The sequence below is a fragment of the Molossus molossus genome, unplaced genomic scaffold (genome assembly GCF_014108415.1).
Source record: "Molossus molossus isolate mMolMol1 unplaced genomic scaffold, mMolMol1.p scaffold_m16_p_18, whole genome shotgun sequence".
Classification (NCBI taxonomy): domain Eukaryota; kingdom Metazoa; phylum Chordata; class Mammalia; order Chiroptera; family Molossidae; genus Molossus; species Molossus molossus.
The window spans coordinates 31454678-31482086 of NW_023425353.1; the positions used below are offsets into that span (position 1 = coordinate 31454678).

At 51.5% G+C, this 27409-nt stretch overlaps 1 protein-coding gene across 1 annotated transcript in view; it reads left to right on the forward strand.

The window, feature by feature from the left end:
* The window catches only part of RBP1 (retinol binding protein 1), a 30681-nt gene extending 13318 nt beyond the window's left edge, over nt 1–17363 (forward strand). The window contains 2 exon segments of the mRNA XM_036266364.1: nt 14683–14784; nt 16556–17363. Of these exon segments, the coding sequence (XP_036122257.1) occupies nt 14683–14784; nt 16556–16609 (156 nt within the window). The 3' untranslated portion in view covers nt 16610–17363.
* Nucleotides 17364–27409: the final 10046 nt, after the last annotated feature.

Genomic DNA, 27409 nt, shown 5'->3' on the forward strand with positions numbered 1-27409 from the left:
GGTTCAAGCCCGCAACCCCAGCATGTGCCCTGACCGGGAATCGAACCAGTGACCTCTTGGTGCACAGGACAACTCTCAATCTTCTGAGCCACACCAGCTGGGCTGCAGGTTATTAGTTTTTAATAGAAAAGTTAGACCAGCTTCACTTTACAACCAGTTGCTCTGGACTCCAGCCTATTTTTTTAATTTTTTTTTCTTTATTAATTTTAGAGAGAAAGGAAAGGAGAGGGAGAAAGAGAGAGAAACATCAATGAGAGAGAACATCGATTGGACGCCTCCTGCATGCCCCGCACTGGGGATCGAGCCCACAACCTGGGCGTGTGCCCTGACCAGGAATCGAATCGGCGACCTCTTGATGCATGGGTTGATGCTCAACCACTGAGCCACACTAGTTGGGCACCAGACTATTTTTCAGTTGGTCTAGCAATGAGAATTAGGAGGGAAGTTGAGTATGGCCATACTTCCCCCTTATCCCTTGATGTGTCTGGGCTTCATTTTCAAGGTGAAGTCCCAGAGCCTTGGGGGTTGGGGAATGGAGGCAGCACTGCCCATCCCCATGGTTTGTACCATGTCCACCTCAGCCCCAGAGCACCTGCCTCCCATGTCTCTTGAGAAGCATCAGGAACATCCTCTTGGCTGAAATCTCCCCATTTGACCCTGATTAAATGGATTAAGCAGCAGTGAGGGCCCAAGCTAGAAAACTAGACTGAATGAGATCTGGCATTCACAGGACAAGCGGAACCCCTGCCCAGACTTCACTGTTCCTGGTCCAGCAAAGTGCAGAGTTGGGTCACAGAATGACCTCTTCTTGAGTCCGGGGAAAGGTCGTTATCAGAAGTTATGTTTTGTGTCATAAGGAAACAAGTGACCATTGTTTGTTACCCTCGCAACATTGCTTCTTTCCTTCCTTCCTCTCCATTGTTTTTAGGTGATCGTCCTCCTCCCTGAATCCCCCCACATCCCCACTCTTTTCTGTTCTTAGGACAAATCAGAATCTCTGGGAAATGGCTGTTTTATTCCCACAAGACACAAAGATTAAAAAGAAAAATCCCTCCCACCACAAGTGAATGTCGGGTAGCAAGGTAGGAGAACAAAATCACGTTTTTGGAGTCATCACAGCTATGAGTGGGAAGTCTCCAAATAGATCTTCTGCTTAAACAAAGACTAATACATTTCACAGGAAGCGAACAGAGCATAGCTCCTTGTGAACAGAGCATAGCTCCTTGTGAACAGAGCGCTGCTCCCTGTGAACAGAGCGTTGCTCCTTAGTGAACACAGCGTTGCTCCTTAGTGAACACAGCGTTGCTCCTTGTGAGCAGAGCGTTGCTCCTTAGTGAACACAGCGTTGCTCCTTGTGAACACAGCGTTGCTCCTTGGTGAGCAGAGTATTGCTCCTGGTGAACACAGCGTTGCTCCTGGTGAACACAGCGTTGCTCCTGGTGAGCAGAGCGTTGCTCCTTGGTGAGCAGAGCGTTGCTCCTTGTGAACACAGCGTTGCTCCTTAGTGAACACAGCGTTGCTCCTTGTGAACACAGCGTTGCTCCTTGTGAGCAGAGCGTTGCTCCTTGGTGAGCAGAGCGTTGCTCCTTGGTGAGCAGAGCGTTGCTCCTTGTGAGCAGAGCGTTGCTCCTTGGTGAGCAGAGCGTTGCTCCTTGGTGAGCAGAGCGTTGCTCCTTGTGAGCAGAGCGTTGCTCCTTGTGAGCAGAGCGTTGCTCCTTGTGAGCAGAGCGTTGCTCCTTGTGAGCAGAGCGTTGCTCCTTGTGAACACAGCATTGCTCCTTAGTGAACACAGCGTTGCTCCTTGTGAACACAGCGTTGCTCCTGGTGAGCAGAGCGTTGCTCCTTGGTGAGCAGAGCGTTGCTCCTTGGTGAGCAGAGCGTTGCTCCTTGGTGAGCAGAGCGTTGCTCCTTGTGAGCAGAGCGTTGCTCCTTAGTGAACAGAGCGTTGCTCCTTGTGAACACAGCGTTGCTCCTTGTGAACACAGCGTTGCTCCTTGGTGAGCAGAGTATTGCTCCTGGTGAACACAGCGTTGCTCCTTAGTGAACACAGCGTTGCTCCTTGTGAACACAGCGTTGCTCCTTGTGAGCAGAGCGTTGCTCCTTGTGAGCAGAGCGTTGCTCCTTGGTGAGCAGAGCGTTGCTCCTTGGTGAGCAGAGCGTTGCTCCTTGTGAGCAGAGCGTTGCTCCTTGTGAGCAGAGCGTTGCTCCTTGGTGAGCAGAGCGTTGCTCCTTGGTGAGCAGAGCGTTGCTCCTTGTGAGCAGAGCGTTGCTCCTTGTGAGCAGAGCGTTGCTCCTTGGTGAGCAGAGCGTTGCTCCTTGTGAGCAGAGCGTTGCTCCTTGTGAGCAGAGCGTTGCTCCTTGTGAACACAGCGTTGCTCCTTAGTGAACACAGCGTTGCTCCTTGTGAACACAGCGTTGCTCCTGGTGAGCAGAGCGTTGCTCCTGGTGAGCAGAGCGTTGCTCCTTGGTGAGCAGAGCGTTGCTCCTTGGTGAGCAGAGCGTTGCTCCTTGTGAGCAGAGCGTTGCTCCTTGGTGAGCAGAGCGTTGCTCCTTGTGAGCAGAGCGTTGCTCCTTAGTGAACAGAGCGTTGCTCCTTAGTGAACAGAGCGTTGCTCCTTGTGAACACAGCGTTGCTCCTTGTGAACACAGCGTTGCTCCTTAGTGAACAGAGTGTTGCTCCTTGTGAACACAGCATTGCTCCTTAGTGAACACAGTGTTGCTCCTGGTGAACACAGCGTTGCTCCTGGTGAGCAGAGCGTTGCTCCTGGTGAGCAGAGCGTTGCTCCTGGTGAGCAGAGCGTTGCTCCTTGGTGAGCAGAGCGTTGCTCCTTGTGAGCAGAGCGTTGCTCCTTGGTGAGCAGAGCGTTGCTCCTTGGTGAGCAGAGCGTTGCTCCTTGTGAGCAGAGCGTTGCTCCTTGGTGAGCAGAGCGTTGCTCCTTGTGAGCAGAGCGTTGCTCCTTAGTGAACAGAGCGTTGCTCCTTGTGAACACAGCGTTGCTCCTTGTGAACACAGCGTTGCTCCTTGTGAACAGAGCGTTGCTCCTTAGTGAACACAGCGTTGCTCCTTAGTGAACACAGCGTTGCTCCTTAGTGAACACAGCGTTGCTCCTTAGTGAACACAGCGTTGCTCCTTGTGAACACAGCGTTGCTCCTTAGTGAGCAGAGCGTTGCTCCTTGTGAGCAGAGCGTTGCTCCTTGTGAGCAGAGCGTTGCTCCTTAGTGAACACAGCGTTGCTCCTTGTGAACACAGCGTTGCTCCTTGGTGAGCAGAGTATTGCTCCTGGTGAACACAGCGTTGCTCCTTGTGAGCAGAGCGTTGCTCCTTAGTGAACAGAGCGTTGCTCCTTGTGAACACAGCGTTGCTCCTTGTGAACACAGCGTTGCTCCTTGGTGAGCAGAGTATTGCTCCTGGTGAACACAGCGTTGCTCCTTGTGAGCAGAGCGTTGCTCCTTGGTGAGCAGAGCGTTGCTCCTTGTGAACACAGCGTTGCTCCTAGTGAGCAGAGCGTTGCTCCTTGTGAACAGAGCGTTGCTCCTTAGTGAACACAGCGTTGCTCCTTAGTGAACACAGCGTTGCTCCTTAGTGAACACAGCGTTGCTCCTTGTGAACACAGCGTTGCTCCTTAGTGAGCAGAGCGTTGCTCCTTGGTGAGCAGAGCGTTGCTCCTTGGTGAGCAGAGCGTTGCTCCTTGTGAGCAGAGCGTTGCTCCTTGTGAGCAGAGCGTTGCTCCTTGGTGAGCAGAGCGTTGCTCCTTGTGAGCAGAGCGTTGCTCCTTGTGAGCAGAGCGTTGCTCCTTGGTGAGCAGAGCGTTGCTCCTTGTGAGCAGAGCGTTGCTCCTTGTGAACACAGCGTTGCTCCTTAGTGAACACAGCGTTGCTCCTGGTGAACACAGCGTTGCTCCTGGTGAGCAGAGCGTTGCTCCTGGTGAGCAGAGCGTTGCTCCTTGGTGAGCAGAGCGTTGCTCCTTGTGAGCAGAGCGTTGCTCCTTAGTGAACAGAGCGTTGCTCCTTAGTGAACAGAGCGTTGCTCCTTGTGAACACAGCGTTGCTCCTTGTGAACACAGCGTTGCTCCTTAGTGAACAGAGTGTTGCTCCTTGTGAACACAGCATTGCTCCTTAGTGAACACAGCGTTGCTCCTTGTGAACACAGCGTTGCTCCTGGTGAGCAGAGCGTTGCTCCTGGTGAGCAGAGCGTTGCTCCTTGGTGAGCAGAGCGTTGCTCCTTGTGAGCAGAGCGTTGCTCCTTGGTGAGCAGAGCGTTGCTCCTTGTGAGCAGAGCGTTGCTCCTTAGTGAACAGAGCGTTGCTCCTTGTGAACACAGCGTTGCTCCTTGGTGAGCAGAGTATTGCTCCTGGTGAACACAGCGTTGCTCCTGGTGAACACAGCGTTGCTCCTGGTGAACACAGCGTTGCTCCTGGTGAGCAGAGCGTTGCTCCTTGTGAGCAGAGCGTTGCTCCTTGTGAACACAGCGTTGCTCCTTAGTGAACACAGCGTTGCTCCTTGTGAACACAGCGTTGCTCCTTGTGAGCAGAGCGTTGCTCCTTGTGAGCAGAGCGTTGCTCCTTGGTGAGCAGAGCGTTGCTCCTTGGTGAGCAGAGCGTTGCTCCTTGTGAGCAGAGCGTTGCTCCTTGGTGAGCAGAGCGTTGCTCCTTGTGAGCAGAGCGTTGCTCCTTAGTGAACAGAGCGTTGCTCCTTAGTGAACAGAGCGTTGCTCCTTGTGAACACAGCGTTGCTCCTTGTGAACACAGCGTTGCTCCTTGGTGAGCAGAGTATTGCTCCTGGTGAACACAGCGTTGCTCCTGGTGAACACAGCGTTGCTCCTGGTGAGCAGAGCGTTGCTCCTTGGTGAGCAGAGCGTTGCTCCTTGTGAACACAGCGTTGCTCCTTAGTGAACACAGCGTTGCTCCTTGTGAACACAGCGTTGCTCCTTGTGAGCAGAGCGTTGCTCCTTGGTGAGCAGAGCGTTGCTCCTTGGTGAGCAGAGCGTTGCTCCTTGTGAGCAGAGCGTTGCTCCTTGGTGAGCAGAGCGTTGCTCCTTGTGAGCAGAGCGTTGCTCCTTGTGAGCAGAGCGTTGCTCCTTGTGAGCAGAGCGTTGCTCCTTGTGAGCAGAGCGTTGCTCCTTGTGAGCAGAGCGTTGCTCCTTGTGAACACAGCGTTGCTCCTTGTGAACACAGCGTTGCTCCTGGTGAACACAGCGTTGCTCCTGGTGAACACAGCGTTGCTCCTGGTGAGCAGAGCGTTGCTCCTTGGTGAGCAGAGCGTTGCTCCTTGGTGAGCAGAGCGTTGCTCCTTGGTGAGCAGAGCGTTGCTCCTTGTGAGCAGAGCGTTGCTCCTTAGTGAACAGAGCGTTGCTCCTTGTGAACACAGCGTTGCTCCTTGTGAACACAGCGTTGCTCCTTGGTGAGCAGAGTATTGCTCCTGGTGAACACAGCGTTGCTCCTGGTGAACACAGCGTTGCTCCTGGTGAGCAGAGCGTTGCTCCTTGGTGAGCAGAGCGTTGCTCCTTGTGAACACAGCGTTGCTCCTTAGTGAACACAGCGTTGCTCCTTGTGAACACAGCGTTGCTCCTTGTGAACACAGCGTTGCTCCTTGGTGAGCAGAGCGTTGCTCCTTGTGAGCAGAGCGTTGCTCCTTGTGAGCAGAGCGTTGCTCCTTGGTGAGCAGAGCGTTGCTCCTTGTGAGCAGAGCGTTGCTCCTTGTGAGCAGAGCGTTGTCCTGGCAGCGTTGCCTTGTGAGCAGAGCGTTGCTCCTTGTGAGCAGAGCGTTGCTCCTTGTGAGCAGAGCGTTGCTCCTTGTGAACACAGCGTTGCTCCTTGTGAACACAGCGTTGCTCCTGGTGAACACAGCGTTGCTCCTGGTGAGCAGAGCGTTGCTCCTGGTGAGCAGAGCGTTGCTCCTTGGTGAGCAGAGCGTTGCTCCTTGGTGAGCAGAGCGTTGCTCCTTGGTGAGCAGAGCGTTGCTCCTTGTGAGCAGAGCGTTGCTCCTTAGTGAACAGAGCGTTGCTCCTTGTGAACACAGCGTTGCTCCTTGTGAACACAGCGTTGCTCCTTGGTGAGCAGAGGATTGCTCCTGGTGAACACAGCGTTGCTCCTTAGTGAACACAGCGTTGCTCCTTGTGAACACAGCGTTGCTCCTTGTGAGCAGAGCGTTGCTCCTTGTGAGCAGAGCGTTGCTCCTTGTGAGCAGAGCGTTGCTCCTTGGTGAGGAGAGCGTTGCTCCTGTGAGCAGAGCGTTGCTCCTTGTGAGCAGAGCGTTGCTCCTTGGTGAGGAGAGCGTTGCTCCTTGGTGAGCAGAGCGTTGCTCCTTGTGAGCAGAGCGTTGCTCCTTGTGAGCAGAGCGTTGCTCCTTGGTGAGCAGAGCGTTGCTCCTTGTGAGCAGAGCGTTGCTCCTTGTGAGCAGAGCGTTGCTCCTTGTGAACAGAGCGTTGCTCCTTAGTGAACACAGCGTTGCTCCTGGTGAACACAGCGTTGCTCCTGGTGAGCAGAGCGTTGCTCCTTAGTGAACACAGCGTTGCTCCTGGTGAACACAGCGTTGCTCCTTGGTGAGCAGAGCGTTGCTCCTTGTGAGCAGAGCGTTGCTCCTTAGTGAACAGAGCGTTGCTCCTTGTGAACACAGCGTTGCTCCTTGTGAACACAGCGTTGCTCCTTGGTGAGCAGAGTATTGCTCCTGGTGAACACAGCGTTGCTCCTTGTGAGCAGAGCGTTGCTCCTTGGTGAGCAGAGCGTTGCTCCTTGTGAACACAGCGTTGCTCCTAGTGAGCAGAGCGTTGCTCCTTGTGAACAGAGCGTTGCTCCTTAGTGAACACAGCGTTGCTCCTTAGTGAACACAGCGTTGCTCCTTAGTGAACACAGCGTTGCTCCTTGTGAACACAGCGTTGCTCCTTAGTGAGCAGAGCGTTGCTCCTTGGTGAGCAGAGCGTTGCTCCTTGGTGAGCAGAGCGTTGCTCCTTGTGAGCAGAGCGTTGCTCCTTGTGAGCAGAGCGTTGCTCCTTGGTGAGCAGAGCGTTGCTCCTTGGTGAGCAGAGCGTTGCTCCTTGTGAGCAGAGCGTTGCTCCTTGTGAGCAGAGCGTTGCTCCTTGGTGAGCAGAGCGTTGCTCCTTGTGAGCAGAGCGTTGCTCCTTGTGAACACAGCGTTGCTCCTTAGTGAACACAGCGTTGCTCCTTGTGAACACAGCGTTGCTCCTGGTGAGCAGAGCGTTGCTCCTGGTGAGCAGAGCGTTGCTCCTTGGTGAGCAGAGCGTTGCTCCTTGTGAGCAGAGCGTTGCTCCTTAGTGAACAGAGCGTTGCTCCTTAGTGAACAGAGCGTTGCTCCTTGTGAACACAGCGTTGCTCCTTGTGAACACAGCGTTGCTCCTTAGTGAACAGAGTGTTGCTCCTTGTGAACACAGCATTGCTCCTTAGTGAACACAGCGTTGCTCCTTGTGAACACAGCGTTGCTCCTGGTGAGCAGAGCGTTGCTCCTGGTGAGCAGAGCGTTGCTCCTGGTGAGCAGAGCGTTGCTCCTTGGTGAGCAGAGCGTTGCTCCTTGTGAGCAGAGCGTTGCTCCTTGGTGAGCAGAGCGTTGCTCCTTGTGAGCAGAGCGTTGCTCCTTAGTGAACAGAGCGTTGCTCCTTGTGAACACAGCGTTGCTCCTTGTGAACACAGCGTTGCTCCTTGGTGAGCAGAGTATTGCTCCTGGTGAACACAGCGTTGCTCCTGGTGAACACAGCGTTGCTCCTGGTGAACACAGCGTTGCTCCTGGTGAGCAGAGCGTTGCTCCTTGTGAGCAGAGCGTTGCTCCTTGTGAGCACAGCGTTGCTCCTTAGTGAACACAGCGTTGCTCCTTGTGAACACAGCGTTGCTCCTTGTGAGCAGAGCGTTGCTCCTTGTGAGCAGAGCGTTGCTCCTTGGTGAGCTGAGCGTTGCTCCTTGGTGAGCAGAGCGTTGCTCCTTGTGAGCAGAGCGTTGCTCCTTGGTGAGCAGAGCGTTGCTCCTTGTGAGCAGAGCGTTGCTCCTTAGTGAACAGAGCGTTGCTCCTTAGTGAACAGAGCGTTGCTCCTTGTGAACACAGCGTTGCTCCTTGTGAACACAGCGTTGCTCCTTGGTGAGCAGAGTATTGCTCCTGGTGAACACAGCGTTGCTCCTGGTGAACACAGCGTTGCTCCTGGTGAGCAGAGCGTTGCTCCTGGTGAGCAGAGCGTTGCTCCTTGTGAGCAGAGCGTTGCTCCTTGGTGAGCAGAGCGTTGCTCCTTGTGAACACAGCGTTGCTCCTAGTGAGCAGAGCGTTGCTCCTAGTGAGCAGTGCGTTGCTCCTTGTGAACAGAGCGTTGCTCCTTAGTGAACACAGCGTTGCTCCTTAGTGAACACAGCGTTGCTCCTTAGTGAACACAGCGTTGCTCCTTAGTGAACACAGCGTTGCTCCTTGTGAACACAGCGTTGCTCCTTGTGAGCAGAGCGTTGCTCCTTGTGAGCAGAGCGTTGCTCCTTAGTGAACAGAGTGTTGCTCCTTGTGAACACAGCGTTGCTCCTTAGTGAACACAGCGTTGCTCCTTGTGAACACAGCGTTGCTCCTGGTGAGCAGAGCGTTGCTCCTGGTGAGCAGAGCGTTGCTCCTGGTGAGCAGAGCGTTGCTCCTTGGTGAGCAGAGCGTTGCTCCTTGTGAGCAGAGCGTTGCTCCTTGGTGAGCAGAGCGTTGCTCCTTGTGAGCAGAGCGTTGCTCCTTAGTGAACAGAGCGTTGCTCCTTGTGAACACAGCGTTGCTCCTTGTGAACACAGCGTTGCTCCTTGGTGAGCAGAGCATTGCTCCTGGTGAACACAGCGTTGCTCCTAGTGAACACAGCGTTGCTCCTGGTGAGCAGAGCGTTGCTCCTTGGTGAGCAGAGCGTTGCTCCTTGTGAACACAGCGTTGCTCCTTAGTGAACACAGCGTTGCTCCTTGTGAACACAGCGTTGCTCCTTGTGAGCAGAGCGTTGCTCCTTGTGAGCAGAGCGTTGCTCCTTGGTGAGCAGAGCGTTGCTCCTTGGTGAGCAGAGCGTTGCTCCTTGTGAGCAGAGCGTTGCTCCTTGTGAGCAGAGCGTTGCTCCTTGGTGAGCAGAGCGTTGCTCCTTGTGAGCAGAGCGTTGCTCCTTGGTGAGCAGAGCGTTGCTCCTTGTGAGCAGAGCGTTGCTCCTTGGTGAGCAGAGCGTTGCTCCTTGGTGAGCAGAGCGTTGCTCCTTGGTGAGCAGAGCGTTGCTCCTGGTGAGCAGAGCGTTGCTCCTTGGTGAGCAGAGCGTTGCTCCTTGGTGAGCAGAGCGTTGCTCCTTGTGAGCAGAGCGTTGCTCCTTGTGAGCAGAGCGTTGCTCCTTGTGAACAGAGCGTTGCTCCTTGTGAACACAGCCTTGCTCCTTGTGAGCAGAGCGTTGATCCTTGTGAACAGAGCGTTGCTCCTTGGTGAACAGAGTTGCTCCTTGGCGCCCAGCTCAGCAGGTGGCAAGGTCTCCAGTCAGAGCCAAGTCTCCAGGAAGAGAAGGAGCTTCGGAACAGTTAGCCATGGCAAATAGCATGTCCATTGGTTCTTCATGAATCTCCAACTTGAAAAAAAAAAAAGGCTGTAGCCCTGGCCAGTTTGGCTCAGCAATTAGAACATTGGCCTGTGGACCAAAGAGTCGTGGGTTTGATTCTGGTCAAGGGCACGTGCCTCGGTTGTGGTCCAGTCCCCGGCCCTGGTCAGGGTCTTGCAGGAGGCAACCAGTCGATGTGTGGTCTCTCCCTCTCCCTTTCTCCCTTCCACGCTATCTAAAGATAAATGGGAAAATATACTTGGATGAGGATTAAAAAAAAAAAGACTAGTTATTGTTCAACTTCAGCAAGCAAATTCCATCCATTTCTGAGCTCTGCCTCATGTGCCAGCCCCATGCATTTGATGTATTTTTCTCTTATTCTCAGCACAACCTGGTAAAGGAGGTTTTGCAGGTATCTATTGCCGCACAAGAAACCACCCCAAAACTTAATAACGTAAAAACAACAACCATTTATTCTCAGGATTCCATTGGTAAATCGGGCAGTTCTTTACCGCCATGTGACGGTATTCAGCTGAAGGCTCAGTTGGGGGACTCGGTTCTTCTGCAGTAAGTTCCTTTCCTTGTCCCCCAGGGCTTTTCCACATGGCCCTTCTCTCCAGTAAAGTAGGCTGGACTCCCTTAGAGCACAGCCGCTCAGCTCCAAGAGGAGGGGATTCTGAGAGGACACCCCCCCCCCCAGCGTTCAAGTGCTTATGCTTGAGTCACGCTTCCTAATGTCCCATTGGCCAGAGCAAGTCACACGAGCCCTCAATCAACGTGATAGGTGGATGAATATCATGTAACCCACTGAGGGCCGCCAATGAAACAGTCTGCACAGTAGGTCCCATTAATTCCTCTTTTGTAGGTGAGGGTACTGAGGCTCAGAGAGCTTAATCCCCTTGCCCAAAGTCATTCCACATGGCTAGAGACAGAGGGCCGAGGTCTGCTGACTCCGGGGAACGTGTTCTTTGCTGATAATACTGAGTTATCCTGACACAGGTGGAGGGTGGACAGTAGGAGGGGGCAGGTACCAGGAGCCCAGTGTAAATAAGAACTGAATTTCCAGGCCCCTTAAACCCAGAGGACAGCCCAGCAGATTCCCTGCCCTGCCTGGAGAGTGTTCTCCCTGCTGGTTCCGAACGGCCAGCAGATCAGAGCCACGGGGCTGTGTGAGGCCACAGGCAAAACCGGGAGGCATTGAAAACATGCTCCAGACCACAGGCCCAGTTTTCAGTCTGGCGTTGTGCCCCTATGACCCCCAGCCTTGTCCCTCCCCCTCCTTGCCTCCAGGATAGCTTTACAGCACTGGCTTGCTTGTTATTGTTCACTCTGGAGTGCCTACCACTTTAAAGCTAGCTTGTGCTTTCCGTGAGAATGAGGAGCCCTCCCGGGCACTGCAGCCCCTGTGCTTCCCCCAGGCTCAGCACCTGCCACCCCGGGCTGTAAGCATCTGGCGCGTCCCTGTCTGCTCCTCGTTAGTAATCTCTTTAGGGCAGGGGCCTTTAGGACCCGTCTCTGGCTCCCAGCACCCACACCCAACAATGGTTGGACTTCACTGAAGGGTGTTTCTCCTGGGGGCTACTCCAAGTCTTAGCACGATGCCCATGTTTTTCCCGCAGCCCCCAAAGACTTTAGGGCAGGGGCCTTTAGGACCCGTCTCTGGCTCCCAGCAGCCACACCCAACAATGGTTGGACTTCACTGAAGGGTGTTTCTCCTGGGGGCTACTCCAAGTCTTAGCACGATGCCCATGTTTTTCCCGCAGCCCCCAAAGACTTTAGCAGACATCTGCTGGGTGTCCTGCCCTGGGCTGGGAAATAAGGGGGCACTGAGTCAGGTAAGGCCCATGCTCCAGCCCAAATTCTTTCCCTCATTTGCTGGGTGACACTGAGAAAGTCACTTAACCTCTCTGAGCTCAGCCTGCCCTGTATATCCAGTTCAGACAACAATGCTCTGTTCTGTCTAACTAACTAGGGTCAACAGGAAGCTGAGGCTGAGAAAATGCCTCCTTTGCAAATGGACATAGGCTTTGTGTGACAAGGATCCTTCTCTTTAAGGGTCTGATCTGTGGGGCTCTAGGAATGATTTTCTACACCCAAAGAGTCTCCTGCTCTCTGTATCCCTCAGTCTGTCATGATGCCTGAAATTCTGCCATCAATCATTCTTTGGGTAAGGTATTTTTATTCATACCTAAATGGTCCCCGTTAAAAGATTCCAAGTGATCTGGAAAGGGTGACACACTCGCTCAGGAGCAAAGCCTGATTTACCATTAATGGCCGTTCTTTTATGCCCCTTCTCTGACATTGGTGTTAGAAAGCAAACAGGTGTGAGCTTTCTGGAGCGCAAGTTGGCAGCACTTAGCAAAAGCCTTAGAAGCATGCACACTCTGTAATGCACCAGTTCTTCCTCAGGAAACTTATTCTAAGGAAACGATGTGTTTTGAACTATGTGTACAGGGAAGCCTCATTTCTAGTTGCACAAAATTATAACCTAAATGTCCAAGAATAGGTAGTAGGCTAAATAATAGTGTGTGTGAACAGTGAGCTACTACCGGGCCGGCCCCTGGACCAGTGCAGCCACACAGACCCAGCTCAGAAGGGCCCTCACTTGGTTTAATACTCTACTGTCACCGTCTTAAAATTCTTAATCGTTTTTTTAAACGAAGCCCCTCATTTTTGTTTGTCCCCACAAATGATGTAGGCATTTCCTGAATATTATGTAACAATTAAAATAATGCATATGAAGAATATCTGTTGAAGTGATTGCTTCTATTAAATGAGGAAATAGGGTACAAAACCATAAATGATGCGATCCTAATTTTTTAAAAACAGAAATATGTATGTGTATCAATAGAAAAAAAAAAACACGACAGAAGTACATCGAAAAGTTAAAGTCATTATCTCTTTTAATGACTTTAAGCAAGATCACAGGTTTTCTTTTCATTACTATGTCCTTTTCTGAGCATTTCCAATAAGGAGAGTATGAATATGCTCATTGACTCCCATCTCTGGTGGAGGAAGAAGCGTGTGTATCGTAGCTGAGACCCAGTGACTCTCTCTTGGCCTCCAATCGAGTCTGGAGCCCTCAGTGTGCGGACTAGACTTCTGGATAAGCCCAGTTAACGATGAAGCCAGGTGCTCGTAGGAGCTCCTTGAAGACGAGAGCCGTCTGCTTTCTCAGTCCCCTCCCCCCTTCATAGGCCTGGGATGGACAAGGTGCCCAGTGAATGGACATCTTGTGTTGTGGCTTGAGGTCACTAATGGTCATTACCCATGACACACCACACCAGACGTTAACTTATGTTCTGACTCGGAGGTGGGACCTTCTCTCTGGCTTGGGGTTGGATGTGTGCCCTGAGTGAGCTCTGGACCAGGGAGAAGAGCTGCCCCACCCCAAGTCCCCCTATGTCCCATCACTCCCAGGGAACAGGCTCCAGGAGAAGCTGGATTTATTCCTGTGCGAAGGCGGGGGACACAGCTCATTCCACTTGTCACCCTTGTGCGTGTGTCTCGTCGCAGGCATCATCGCAACAGCAGAGGGCAGTAGTGATCAGCAAGCCCAGGAAGGAGCCGGTTGGAGGCAAGGGAAGGTGGTCCTCCTCTAGGGAGTGGCCACACCCCACACCCATGTCCCAGATTTCTCCTTCTCTCCTAAATCCTTATCAGGTTGTTGCTGACTGTCCTGACTCAGCCGAGCAAGGCCGGGAACACAGGATCCCAGAACCTTACCTCTGTAAAGCCAGGGCCTCTGAGTTCATGCCTCTGACCCCCTCTTAGGGCAGATGGGAACACTGGGACCCAGAGAGGGACTTGCTCAGAGTCACAGTTGACAAGGGGTAAACGGGGCTCTAACTGCTACAGTGGGGAGGCAGGCCCCGAGTGGAAGGGCTGTGCAGAGGGAGGCGGTGGCTGCACACAGGGCAGGTGCCCACTGCACACAGGGCAGATGCCCGCTGCCCCTGCACACAGGTCCCAGCCTAGGCCACGAACTTCCGGGCTGTCTCACCTCTAACTTCCAACTCCGAGCCGTGTTGCAGGGTGGGCCTTGGCCACTCCAGTAATACTGTGACATCTCCCATTGACGCAGGCTGGGCCTCCTGTTATCCGCCTTCCCTTCAGCACACCCCGCACCTGCAGGGCACAGCGCTCAGGGAAGGTGTGAGGACTCCAAGGTGGTGGGGGAGGTGGGTAGCCCGCACTAGCAGGGCAGGGGCTTCCATCCCCTTCCCCCACAGTTCCCGGGAACCCTCCCGAGGAGCTTCCTGAGCACGTCGGTGCTGTCTCATCTCTGTACCTTCGTTTTGTGGTGGTCCCCCAAGAACCCCTCTCCCCAGCACCTCCTTTCCTCTGCTGCAGCCCCGTTCCTCTGTCCCTCAGGCCCAGCCCTGGTGCCTCCCGCTCCCGGAGCCTGTCCTTCCCTGACTTTCCTCTGGATTCCCCCGCCTTGGTCTGTAACTGGGTGACCCTGGGCCACTAGGGAAGCAGTGAAGTCAGTGGGCAGGGGGACTTCACAGCCCTACAGCTGTGTGTTCTGACCGGGCACCGCCATTGACCATGTGGATGAACGTGGCAAGCCTGTTAACTGTAACATGAAGATGCTAATCCGTGTCCCAGATGACAGTCAGGAGGACCCAGAGTCCGCACGGGGAGCGCCTGCCAGAGCCACATGCCACCTGCAGGGGGCGCTGGTGCTGGAGGCAGTTCTTGGGATGAACAGCTCTTTGAGGCAAGGCGGGGTGTTTTTGGTATCTCAAGACCTTGCAAATGGATGAACGAATGGGTGAATGAATGAATTCTGGGGAGGGGCAGGGAAGTCTGTGGAGTCGGCCTTTCACCAGCAAGAAGCCGGCCGGCAGTCCTCACCGCCCGCGCCCGCTGTGCGCTCGCCCTGGAAGCCCTCCTCTCTTCCCAGCCCGTTCTCAGCCTTTGCACGGACAGCCCACTTTAGTGACATTTTCTCTCCTAATTACCCTTTTCAATAAAATTTATTAAGGTTTTTGTAATTTTAAAACCGATTTGAATATTTTAATAAGAGCACATGATGGACAGGGTGTATTAGGCTGCACATTTTCTACAATGAAGGTGACTGGATTACTGAGGTTGGGCCGCCCTTCCCCCAGCCTCCAGGGGATGCTTACCCAAGACTGACACTGTTTTCTGCTTGGCAGACCACGGTGAGCTGGGACGGGGACAAGCTCGAGTGTGTGCAGAAGGGCGAGAAGGAGGGACGCGGCTGGACCCAGTGGATTGAGGGTGACGAGCTGCACCTGGTAGGTTCCTGGGGCGGGAGTGGGGCGCCAGGCTGGGTCCTAGAGGCACTGGTTACTGCTGAGGTCTGGAGGGACTTGGAAGAATGCCCCATGGCTGGGCCTTGGTTCTGCTCTGAAGTCTCTCTTCCAAGGGCCTGGAGAAGACACTTGAGCGACTTTAAAAACTGAGCAATGTGTTTTCTAGGGCAAGGCCAACCCACTTGTCCCGTCAGAGGTGAGGCTGTGGGGCTGATCACGGGGCTAGTCCTTTGTTTCTATTCTCTCAGCAGCCCTGTGGGCCGGGTCCTGTTAGGGTTCCTATTTTCAAGATGAGGGCATAGAGGCCCACATCCAAGTTGCATGGGTAGAAACTGGCGGAACTAAATTTACTCCCAAATGATGTCCATTTTCACCATGCCCATTGTGGCAGACACGAAGCTTCTCTAAGACAGGATCTCAACAATCGAGGGAGAAGCCTTTCTCCGCTCAGGTGTGGGCCCCATTCAGCCTGTCCTCCAGCCTGGGACCCCTGGTCAGAGTCACTTCTCATTGTCGGGGAAAAGCATGCACAAACCCGGAGGAGGGGCTTAGAGCCCGAAGGCCTGAACCAGCGCGTGTCTGAGAGGAGGCCTCTCATCACTCCTGTGCCCTTGGAACTGTCTCCCTTCTAAGAAAGGAGCCTGGTCCAGGTGACCTGGGTTCTTGTCCCGACTCCCTGGGTGCCTTTGAATAGGCGCCTTCCTTCCCTCAGCCTCATCTGCAAAATGCCATCCCACCACACAGGGATTCTGCAAAGATCAGGGTCTGCAAGAGCTCTGGGATGTTACAGGCTGGGAGGCACGAGGGCTTTATTTTCAGAGGAAGCGTAGGATCATATAGAGAGCCTAGGCTGCAATGCCTGACCTTGAGCGTCTCCTCCCTGGGCCTGCTTCCTCCACTGAAGAGAACTGAGGGTAGATGATGTGATCTCCATTGGTCTTTCAACTCAATGGTTCTGTGACTTCCTGACAGAGGCTGCAAACTGGGGGCCACCGGCCTCTTTCATTTGGCCATCAGTGGGCTTCAAACTTCTTCATCCAACAATTTAAGAGTTAGGTGATGTCACATAAATATTCTGATTTCTAGCCTCCTTCAAAAATACCCTTGGAAGGTGTGGCAACATTATACAGTATTGTTATTTGCCCTGGTGGCAATCGGCAGGGCCTGCCCTGTGGGCAGGGCAGGGGCTTTCTTGGCTATATTTTAGTACTACCTGGGATCTTTTCATAATAGCAACTCCAGTTTCCAACCACTGAGACACTGATAGAACTGGTCTGCCTAACCTGGGCCCAGGCATTTTCCAAACTCCCCATCTAACTCTAACAGGCAAGTAAGCTTGGAACCACCGTCTAGTTTGCCACTCGAGTCTGCAGGAACTTACTGAGCCCTTGGGGGTGGAGGGGATGGAGCCATGTGTCTGGAACTGACTGCTTCCAAGACTGGGCACAGACTGTGTCCTGGGTTTAGGCCTGAGGTCTTAGAGCCTTTTGGCCCCTTCAGAGGTCAGTGTGAATGAACATCAGAGGGTCTGTCTTATTGGTCCGCTCTGAGCCACATCTGTTTCCCAACCAGCTCTGTTCACAGGCTGTGGCCTGATCCAGCTCACCTGACTTTCCAAGGAATTGGTCAGTTCAAACTAACTCTTGGGAAAACTAGCAGCCACTGAGTTTTTTCAAAGTTTCTGCCCCTAGATGTCCTGAGCCCCACGTGTGAGCTTGCTCTGGCCAACGACAAGCATCTGTTTTTGTTTCAGGAGATGAGAGTGCAGGGTGTGGTCTGCAAGCAAGTGTTCAAGAAGGTGCACTGAAGCTGGGCAGAGCTCAGTCTGGAGGAGTGAGTGGCATGGACGTGTGGGCCAGTGTCCACTCTGCACAGCATGGGGCAGAGACGTCCAGCCACCTGCAGGTATCTGTTAGCAGTCTGTCTCTTGGCTTTGTCTCTTTTCCTTTTCTTAAAATGAAACCACCCCAATAAAAGTGATCTCTGCTCAAGAATCTGTTTTGGAGAAGCTTCACAACCCCGCTGTGCTCACTTTCTCTGGGCCTTCTGAAGTCTGCTTCTTCTGATGCCAACCCCGGACAGAGGCAAAAATTCAGCCACATACCCAAGATTTAGTCATGGGGTTGCACCTGTGTGATCTTTCCCCGAGGGCAATGGCTTGGGTCTGGGGTGTGGCCCGACATTCAGTCATCTGTGTACCTACCACACTGCGTGTCCAGTCAGGGTCAAAGTGCAGTGAGGGCCACGGAAGCCGGAGAAGATGCTCTCTGCCCTGGGAACTTAGAGCCTGGTGAAGGGGATCCAACCAACAGAGATCTCTGACCTTGCATGTACTCATAGGCGATGTTTGAAAAATTATTTGTGAATGAAATAGAACTGGATAGCAGTTGGGAAACAGCTAGAATGAGGTGAGCCTTAATCAGAGGCAACCACCAATTGGATCGGATTTCAGAGGTGTCCTGAACTAACCCCAAACCATCCCCACCTCATCTATGGGCTGATGTAAAGCCTTCCTTTTCACTGTTAACATATTCTTTTTTAATTTTTATTGAATTTATTGGGATGGCATGAGTTAATAAAGTTATATAGGTTTCAGGTGTACAAGTCTATAGTCCATCATCTGGATATTGTATTGTGTGTTCACCATCCCATGTCAAGTCTTCTTCCACCACCATTTACCCCCCTTTTCCTTTTCTTCCCCCCACCCCCTTCACTGTTATAGATGAGACATAACTTGCAAATTCCCCTAGGAGAGGGAAAGCAACCTCATGTTCATGCTAACGTGTAATGATCGCTAGCTGTGCCTTTGTATAAAGAAACATGGAAACTGAAGGGTGAGTGAGGAGGAGGGAGACCATGGGTGGGGAAGCTACTGGGAAAGGGAAGACATACATGGAGGACCCCTCAACATCAAGTCTGCCCAGGCTGTGCCCTGCCCCTCGAAACAAGTACCGGGTTAGGAGTCAGATGAGTTGAGTTAGAATCCCAGCTCCACCACCTACAGGGCAGCGCCGCACCTCTCTGGACCTCACTTCTCCAGTTAGCAAAACCAGCATAGTGATCCACCTCACCTCCTGCACAAGGGGTGCAGCTTGTAATGCACACGAAACCTATAGACTGCCGAGCGCTGGACCAGTGTCTCTCAGAACTGGCTAAACATTAGAACCACCTGGGGGGTTTTCAAAACCAAGCCACACCCCAGAAGCGATTACATCAGAATGTCTCAAGGTGAGACCCAGGCATCAGTATTTTTTTTAAGCTTCCAGGTGATTCTAATAAGCCACTGGAGTTGAGAATCACTGTCCTAGACTAGTGTTTCTAACCTGAGGGTGATCCAGCCTCTGCCCAGGGGCATTTGGCAATGTCTGGAGACATTTAATTTAATATCTTGGATGTGGGAGCTTTCCTGGCCTCCCTGGCCTCTGCCCACTAGATGCCAGTAGTGCCCCCCACCCAAGCTGCTAAGCAGAGGCCAAGGATTCTCCCAAACATCCTGCAGTGCACAGGACAGCCCCCCACAAAAGAAGTAACAGCATGTCAGCGGTGACAAGGCTGAGAAGCCCTGCTCTAGACAAGCGTAAGAAATGTTTAATGTTTTTCATCACTAAGGTCGTTTCCCTAGCCGAGACCCAGGAAAGGAAAACAGAATAGCCTGAGATTTGGGAGACCCCTTTACCTCTGTGGCCCTGGTCTCTGTTCCTGAGCAGAGAAGTCAGGCAAAGATTCTTATAAAGACCATTCATTCGTTCATTACACAATGTTTAAGGAAGACCTATTATGTGCCAGGCACTGAGCTAGTGCCACACCTGTTGGGCATTCAGGAGTTCCCATCAGACCACTCCCAGTACCTCCCTCAACAGTGGGGTTCTGATGGAGGACTCAGCGGTGTGGCCCCCTTAGTGTGAGTGCGCCTGTGATGTCGGAGTCAGGGCTCCACCCCTGGAGCCTCTGGTCCCAGCGGGAGACCCAGCCCCACCCTACTGAGTAGCTTGAATAACAGAACCTGTGTTAGTGGACAGTGGGAGCCCCAGGAGTTTTTTGAGCAGGAGAGTGGCAGGATCAGCCCTTCAGCAAAACTAACCTGGTGGCTATTCCCAGCGGGAAGAGGAGAAAGGAGCAGAGTACCAGCCGGAGCTGAGCCCAGGGCGGCCACCTTCCATTCAAAATTCACTTCCTATGAGATTAAGCTTCCGGAAGAAGGATGTGTAAGGTGGGAGGGGTTTTCTCACTGTGCCTAAATCTGTAACCACAGAGGCTTTCCAGCGGCTCTGCAGCTGCTCGGCCTCAGCCGTGTCTCAATGTTTCGCCCCTGAGGTTGGCGACAGCGCGTGCCAGGGTTCGGCAGCCCTGTGGCACCTCTCACCTCCGCCCGCGCTGTTGATGTTCGCTGCGTTAGTGGAGCACTGCTGCCGGCTCACCGCTTCTGTCCCTTGGACATCATGGTTACAGGACATAGAAAAGATGTTCAGTTATAACAGCAGTGCCTGGCAACAGAACCAGCACTGGTCACGGCCTCACTGAATTTCCAAAGCACAGCAACGTACTGCGGTGCCCACAGGACGGACCCCTCACCTGGTGCCACAGGCTGTGGAAATAGCATCGCTGTCTCTTGCAATTCCCTGGGCCCGTTAACCCGGGAAGGTTTGTTTGTTTTTAACTGAAGAGTTTCAGTATTTCAAAATACATTCTAAGTGAGAACTTATTAATATACTTACATCACGTGACTTCAAATTTTCTTTTTTTAAATATGTTTTCATTGAATTTTTTAGAGAGAGAGAGAGAAACATCGATGTGAGAGAGAAGCATCGATCAGCTGCCTCCTGCATGCCCCCACTGGGGATCGGGCCTGCAACCCGGGCATGTGCCCTGACCGGGAATCCAACCAGGACCTCTCAGTGCATTTGACGACGTTCAATCCACTGAGCCACACCAGCCATGCTGACTTCAAATTTGCAGAAACTAGGACCGCCGTGTGCAGCAACTCAGGCAGGAGGTACGAGACTGAGCCGAGGGCAGTGGCGGGCCCCGCTGGGCAAAGGCAGCTGGCTGAACACCCAGGCTCTGGAGCCACTCGGCCTGGGTTCAAATCCCAGCTCCGCTACTTCCTAACTGTGAGGTTAAAGCAAGTCATGCATCCCCTGTGCCTCAGTTTATCCATCTATAAATCGGGCTAACATTTCCTCAGACGTTGTGAGCACTAAATGAATCTAGTACATGTAACAACTTAGAATAGATATACAGTACATTTTATTTGCAAAGAGACTTGAACAGTGCCAGGCATATAACAAGCCAATTTACATGTGAGATTGAAAAAGAGAGCGAGAGATCTACGAGGCAGTTCAGGGGTGGAATCAACCTGACCTCACGGTATGGGTGACAAGAGGACTGGAAGCTCAAAGGCAGCAGGAAAGCATCTTGGCTTGGCCAGGGCTGGAAGCCCCCAGTGGCAGAGGGAGGGGCTGAAGCAGGGCCTCTGTGACCCCAGTGTAGGTTCTCTGCCACCCTCGCCACCACCACACACAGGAGACTGAGCACGACCCTGGAATCTGATGCACACACAGTGACCCTCCATTCCAGGGATGGTAGGAGGATGGACTTTGGACCCTCACTCCCCAAGTCCCCGCAACATCATTCTCTGGGCAACGCCCCCCCAAACCTTCCCACAAGTGAATCCTGACCAGGCAAGCCCCAAGGGCCTCTCAGGAAGCCCGAATTCATATCTTGTCTCAGTTCATTGAGACTCCACTGCTGTTGCTTTCAGGTGCAAATTCAACAGCTTAACGCTGCACTGCAGTTGAAGTCTGCTTAACCCTCCTAAAGGCCCCTGTCCACACCAACACTGACAGGAGCAGTCCCCCGGCCACCCGCCCCCACCTGCAGATCTGGGTCTTTCCTAGCCTCCCTTCCCAGGGGCTTCACCAACTCAGCCCAGCCTCCTGTCCCACCCGAGCTCGGGGCACCTGCAGGGCTGGGTCTGCATAGGTGGTGGAAACCTAAGCACCCAGGTCACGGGAACGGGCTTTCTTCTCAGGGCGGTTTGAACTTGATTTGCTCTGAGCAGGACACTTACCAATAACGATATCTCCATTCCTTCCCCAATAATCAAAACCCTACCAATCCTTCAGAGGTGGCCTTAGGGCTCTTTCCACCCCCACAGCCCACGAAACCCCGAAACCCCCTTGTTTGAGTTCTGAGCCTCTCAAGGTGGACCCTGGCCATTTCATTTCCTCTTTTTGAGATGTCGCCTATAAAGAAATACCAGATCAGAATGACAAAACATGTGGTTTATTTTAAACGGTCACATGTAACAAATTAAATAGTTTAGCACACAGACATACAATATAGTATAATTATGTCTTGCTGGTTCCAAGGGAGTTACAGGCTTTATAAAGTTTATGAGTTTATGGTGTGCCCGAGGCTGTCGAGTTTAATCAACGTCACACAAGTTCGAAGCTGGAGAAGGAACTTCATTCTGTCCCGTTACTGTCTCTCGGTGACCTTCACTTGTCACTTCATTTGGCGATGCGTCAAAAGGTGAAAAGCCCGTCATGAAGGTGAGGTCTGGGCCCGCGCACCCTTTCCCCGGCACCACCCCACTGCGGCCCTGCTGGAAGTCAACACTTCACTCTCGGTCTCAGCACTGTCTGGGACAGTCCTGCCGGACACTGGCCACATTTGTGGCTGTCGTCTTGGGAGCAACTCTCCCACCTTTGGGGAGCTGCCTTCACGAGGAGTTCCATCTCCCCGAGGGATTCGCAGGAGGAAACCAGCCTTCCAGCCTACCCTGCCCCTAGGCTCCAGGCATGAGGCCGCTCCCCTCCCTCAGGTGCCCCTGGAGGAGGGGCTGGGAAGAAGCATGTGAGGAAGGTGGAGGGTGCAGATTCGATTCTCTGGGAAGGGTGGCAGCAGAGGACTTGGCTCTGGGGCGGCACCAGCTGCAGAGCTTCTGGCCCAGTGTCATGGCGCCGTCTGCCTTGGTAGCGGGTGCAGAACGGAGGGCAACCAGCTCTCTGCCTCCTGCACGACTCCCCCCGAGCTGGTCTTGCCAAAAATTTAACTTTGAGCCTGTTCAGATTTCTGGATCTAAGTATATATTTACAGGAATTGTTAAAGGACATTTAGGGAAGCAATTAAGACATCCCAGACTGAGAAATGGCAGGACAACAACCTGGTTTCTTTAACAAATCGCAAAAAATAAAAACAGTACAAGAGAGGGAACCTGGAGTCTAAAAGAAACCCAGGAGACATATCAGCTAATCATTCTATGTGGCCTGCATTTGAATCCTAATTCCAATGAATGAACTGTGAAAACAAACTGAAATGAGGAAGGATATGAGATCATTAGAGAAATGTGTCCACAGACAATATTTGACAATATTATCGGAAATGCTGTTACATTATTTAGGTGTGATGATGGCATACAGTCACATATTCTAAGAGTCCGTACCTTTAGAGATACACACGAAAATGTTTATAGGTAAAAGGCATAATATCCAGGATTTATTTCATAATAACTGGGGAGAGGACAAACATAGGAATGGAGATGAAGACTGACTAACCATGACTTGCTAAATGTTGACACTGGGCAATGGGTACATGGAATTCATTCAACCACCCTGTCTGCTTGTGTAGGCGTTTGAAATAGTCTGTGATAAAAGCTTTCTCTTTTTTTAAATTTTGATCTTTTTTTCAGTTTTATTTTTTAATTACAGTTTATATTCAGTATTATTTTGTGTTAAGTTTCAGGTGTACAGTGCTAACGACTTTCTTAAAAACTAGTTGAAATAAGTAACATTTAAATAAACGAATGACCCTGCACGAAATCAAACTCCATCTGGCTTAACTATGAAGACCCTTGCGGAGTCAGCTGGTCCGCAGGGTTAGCCAGGCACTTTCCATTTTCGATCAAAGCTTGGAAAGCAGTTGCTTCTCCTCTGAGGGAGATGGTGGGTGACGCTGCTTGGATGTGCAGGCTGAGAAGCTGTGGTGCACTCTGGCCATCTGGTCTCCCTCGGATCTCCAGGGCTGCCCCCGGAACCGTGGTGCCCAGCACCCTGGCTGCTATGCCCGTCCACGCCATCCCAGCTAGCCAGTGTGCGCTCCCACTCACCTGCAGCCAGCTTTCTCTGCATGGACCTTCCACCTAGACAACTGTAGCCCAGCGGACATTGGACAGTGTGTGGAGATGATGGATCTTCCAGAGCTAGGTTTGGGCTCAGGTGCTCTGGGGAGTTGCATGGGGTCAGCGAGAGCATGTTCCAGCACAGTCCAGAGAGTGGCAGGGAGAGACCATAGCAAGGCGGTGGGAAGTGGGGGGAGGGCAGCTGCAGCAATACTAAGGGAGAATCCAGGGACTATCAAATGATTAAATATAGAGAGGGAAGAAAAGAGAAAAGTCCAGAAAAAAAAAAAACACTTCCCATAAAGTGCCATAAAAACATTTATCGCCTTCAGTCCTCATCAGTGTAGTAGATTGTCATCAGTTTGCTTGTTCAAGTCTGGTCCCCTTTCTTCTAGTGTGACACTCAATCTATGTGGTTCAGCTAGGACTTCCCTCCCTTGCCCCAGCCACTTCCCAGGCTGGGCACACAACACAGGCCTGGCCCATCGAACCCAGGGGCACTGGACCTGGCGCAGTGACATGAACTCTGGTGTTAGTTTAAACCGTTGGGAAAGAGATGCCCCTGTCACGTGGGGATGCTAACAGGGTTGAATGTCAGCCTGGAGCTGCTGAGAGGCCCCCTGTGGAGAGGGCTCACTGGCATGAAGCCTTCCTGGAGGCAAGCAGGCGGGGATGAAGAGATGCTTCGTCACTCGTCATTCGGGCAGCAGGATCCAGCCCGCCCGGCGCCAGCCCTAACCCTCAGCTCCTTACGTGTGAGCCAGTTACAGCCTTTGTTTTTCCTTAACTCGTCTGACTTGTAGTTCAGTTACTTGTAACTAAAATAGTCCTAATATAACAGTCTTGTGAGAGAGATACATTGTCATCCCCCAAACCTCCTGATAAAAAAAAAACGGAATCCCTCTGACAAGTTAGTGAAATTGCTTAAAATTATGCAGTTTCATGTGTCAAAATCGGGTGTGTTTTTTTTCCCCTAACCCCTTTCTTTCCTCGCTCACCTTTTAGTGAGAAGGTTCTTTGGAATAAGAAACGAGAAGAGATTTTTGTGAGCGAATCCAGCACCTGCCACCACCATCCCACGCACACCACTTTGGCAGAGATCCGGGGCCCTGGGGTGGGGGTGGGGGGGAGAGGTATGGGGAAGAGTTTTAAGAAAACCAAGTTAATGAAGACAGAAGAGAAGAAGGAGGGAGAACTGGTGGAGACGAGATCAGTGGTGGCTTTTAAAACCGTGGCAAATCCTTTGACATGTCTTCTTTCAAAAGACAGCGCCTAATACCTCCACCCCCTCCTTGAACGTGAACTGGTGTCAGAAGTGACGGCATGTGACATCTGAGACTAGGTCATTAAAAAGCAGAACCTTTTCTTTGCTCTTTCTCCAGTCACATGTCATGAAAACACTGGAGCAGCCCCATGGAGAGGCCCAAGTGGGGAGCAGCCACCTTGCAAAGCAGGTCCCTCCAGGCCAGCTAAGCTGCTCTCAAGCTCCTGCCCCATAGAAACTATGAGATAATAAATGTTTATGTTGTTTCAAGCCACTAAGTTATGGGATAATTTGTTACACAGCAATCAGTCACTAATACAGGAACTCAGAGACACGATCAGAGTGGGCCCTGTGGACGGACAAGATCCGTGGAGACCACGAAGAACTGTGGTGCCCCATCCCCCGAGTATGACGTATCAGCCGATGGCAAGACTCCCTCTCTGCTCTATGGGGCTTTACACACAGAACCAGGAGGCAGCGCCGGGATTGGTACTTGGTCTTTGTGATGCCAAAGACTGGGCTCGATCCATGAGGCCACATTTCAGAGTAAAAGGGGAAAAGAAGAGCTAACAAACCTCGGATTACTTTTCTGAATCCTAGAGAGGCCAAGAATTAGAAGATAGAAAAAGACAGTGGTTGTCTTATTAATTTACGGAAAACCCCATGGAGATGTGATGAAGGTAGAAATTAAGATAAAATCATCCTGGATTAAGGTACAGCCTAAATCCAATAAGATACTGATGCTTATAGGAGACAGAAAGGAACACTCACATAAGAGAGGGATTTGAACATGGAAGCAGAAAGTGGAGTGATGTGTCTATAAGCCAAAGGAAGCCAAGCATTGCCAGCGACCACCGGAAGCTGAGAGCCACTGAACCGATTCTTGGTCGGATCCCCCCGCAGGAACCAACCCTGTCAATACTTGGGGCTTCTGGCTGCCCGAAGTGAGAGAATCTCTGTTGTTTTAAGCTAAAAACACCCCCCAAAAATGACCAATGATATTACATAGATGAGGCAATATCAGATACCAGTTTCAAAATGGCCTTAGTGGATTCAGATGTCCCCTGTTGTCTTTCGTTCCTCCACAAATGTACACTGATCACGTGATCAGGCCGGGGCCTTGGCTGGGCCGTTTGCACAGGAAGTGTCACATCAGGTTCAGGGGCCAAATGAGTGCCTCAGGGGCTCCTGACAGAGAGGGAGCAGTGTGGGGTGTGGGAATCTAGAAAGACTCCCTACAGGGGGTGGGCTGGGCAGGCTGGTAGACATTTGGAAAGGTAAGGGGGGGGGGGGATTTCTAGCCGATATAGAATGCACTTTGGGCCGATCTATTGAGTGGGTGGAATATGAGAGTGAAAAAGTATCTTTAGACTTTTTGTGTTTGAAAGAAGGGCCTGAAGGGGGCAATGTCTCAATCTGAAGAAATGATCCTAGACCTCCTTGACATCTCAGACACCATGACAAGAGTGGGGGCGAGAGAGTGTGGGGAGCTGCCTGTGCCCACAAAGGGCCCTGTAATGTCCGGTAGCATCTGCCCTCCTCATTGTGGTGGCCAGGCCTCCTTAGAAGTCCCTCCCCTGAAGCTCCTGGACATACCCTTTCTGTCTGAGTCATGCTCGTCTCCTGAAGGGAATGTGCTGGCTCCTGCACTTCCCTGTTGCTCTCATTCTCCCCCAAAACTGCCTTGCTCTTTCCTTTCTAGCAAATTCTTATGATCCTGCTCAAAAAGCCCTTTCTGTAAGAAGCCTTCTTTGACTGACTCTGTTGTAACTAATCCTGCTCAATTTTGATTGGTTCGGTGCTGCTGTGATCTTGACAGAGAAGGGCCAAGTCAGGCTGCACATCCCGGGAGTTCTTTCCCGTCGATCACCACGTGGCCTTCATCGGACTTTCTCCAGCCACGCAGGACCTGGTCTCATGCGGTTCTCCTCTTCCTCTTCACTTTGCCCTGTGTCCTCTGAGTTACTAGACTATACAAGTACAATCATTAATAGCCTGCACTTCACACATTGTGATTATCAGCCCAACCTTGGCCACGTTTTTCATTTATGGCCCTTCTAAGGAGACCTCCAGACTGTGTTAAGAAATCTTCCTGCCACGCAGCAATAGGTGGGGACCTTTGGTCCACAAAAGAGGACACCTCTGAGAGGGTGCTGTTCTTAGATGAGGTGGGCATTGCATCAGCTTATTTGGGGTATCAAGATAACGCCTGGGATGTCTTAAGAAAATCTCTGCTATTTTGTACTTTAGGACTCTCACCATTTTATAGCTCCTAACTGATAAATCTCAAGGTTGCTGTAATCACTGCAGATATTTCCCCAAAGCCCTACCTGTTCTTCAAGGCTCAGCTAAAGGCCTTCCCGAGGCAAGATGCCTTCCCCATTAGCCCTGTATAACTTCTCTGCTGGCTGACGCTGTGTTATTAAATTCCATTCTTTCTGTGTCCCATTAACTTACGGGGGAAAAGGAGAAACATCTGTAACAAAAATTAATTAATAAAAAAAATTTTTTAAAATTTTTAAAACATAAAAAAAAGGTATTGCACAGCTGTCAAATTCACAGTAGCAGATGCAAATTTTATAAAATTCTAATTTGCACTTAAAAGCTCAAATTTTATCATTGGCCATAAATACTGTGTGCTGTTTTCCTTGAAGTGTCAGGCTCAAGTTTCTCATGTTTGAGAAAAATGTCTGCCAAATACACAATCTGTCCATCATTCTTTCAAATATATGTGGTGTTCCATGGGGGGAAAAAACAAAACTATGGATCAAACATTAAATCGAAACTGAAATGGCAAAATAGTCAGAAATTAATAAGGAAACGATTACATGGGAGAAAAATATTTGTAAATTAGATATCTGACAGAGGACTTCTGTACAAAATATGTAAATAACTCTCTAAACTCAACAGTAAGAAAACAAAAAATCCAGTTACAAAATGGGCAAAAGACTTGAGACATGATAGCAAGTAAACATTAAATGATGTTCAACATCATTAGCTATTGAAAAATACAAGTTAAATCGCAATAACATACCACAACAGACTTGTTAGAATTACTAGAGTTAAAATCTGATAATACCAAGTATTGATGAGGCACGGAGATACTAGATCACACATTTATTTTTGGTGGGAATATAAAATGGTAGGGCCACTCTGAAAATGATCCTGGCAGTTTCTTAAAATATTAAACATACACTTTTCATACAACCCAGAAATAACAC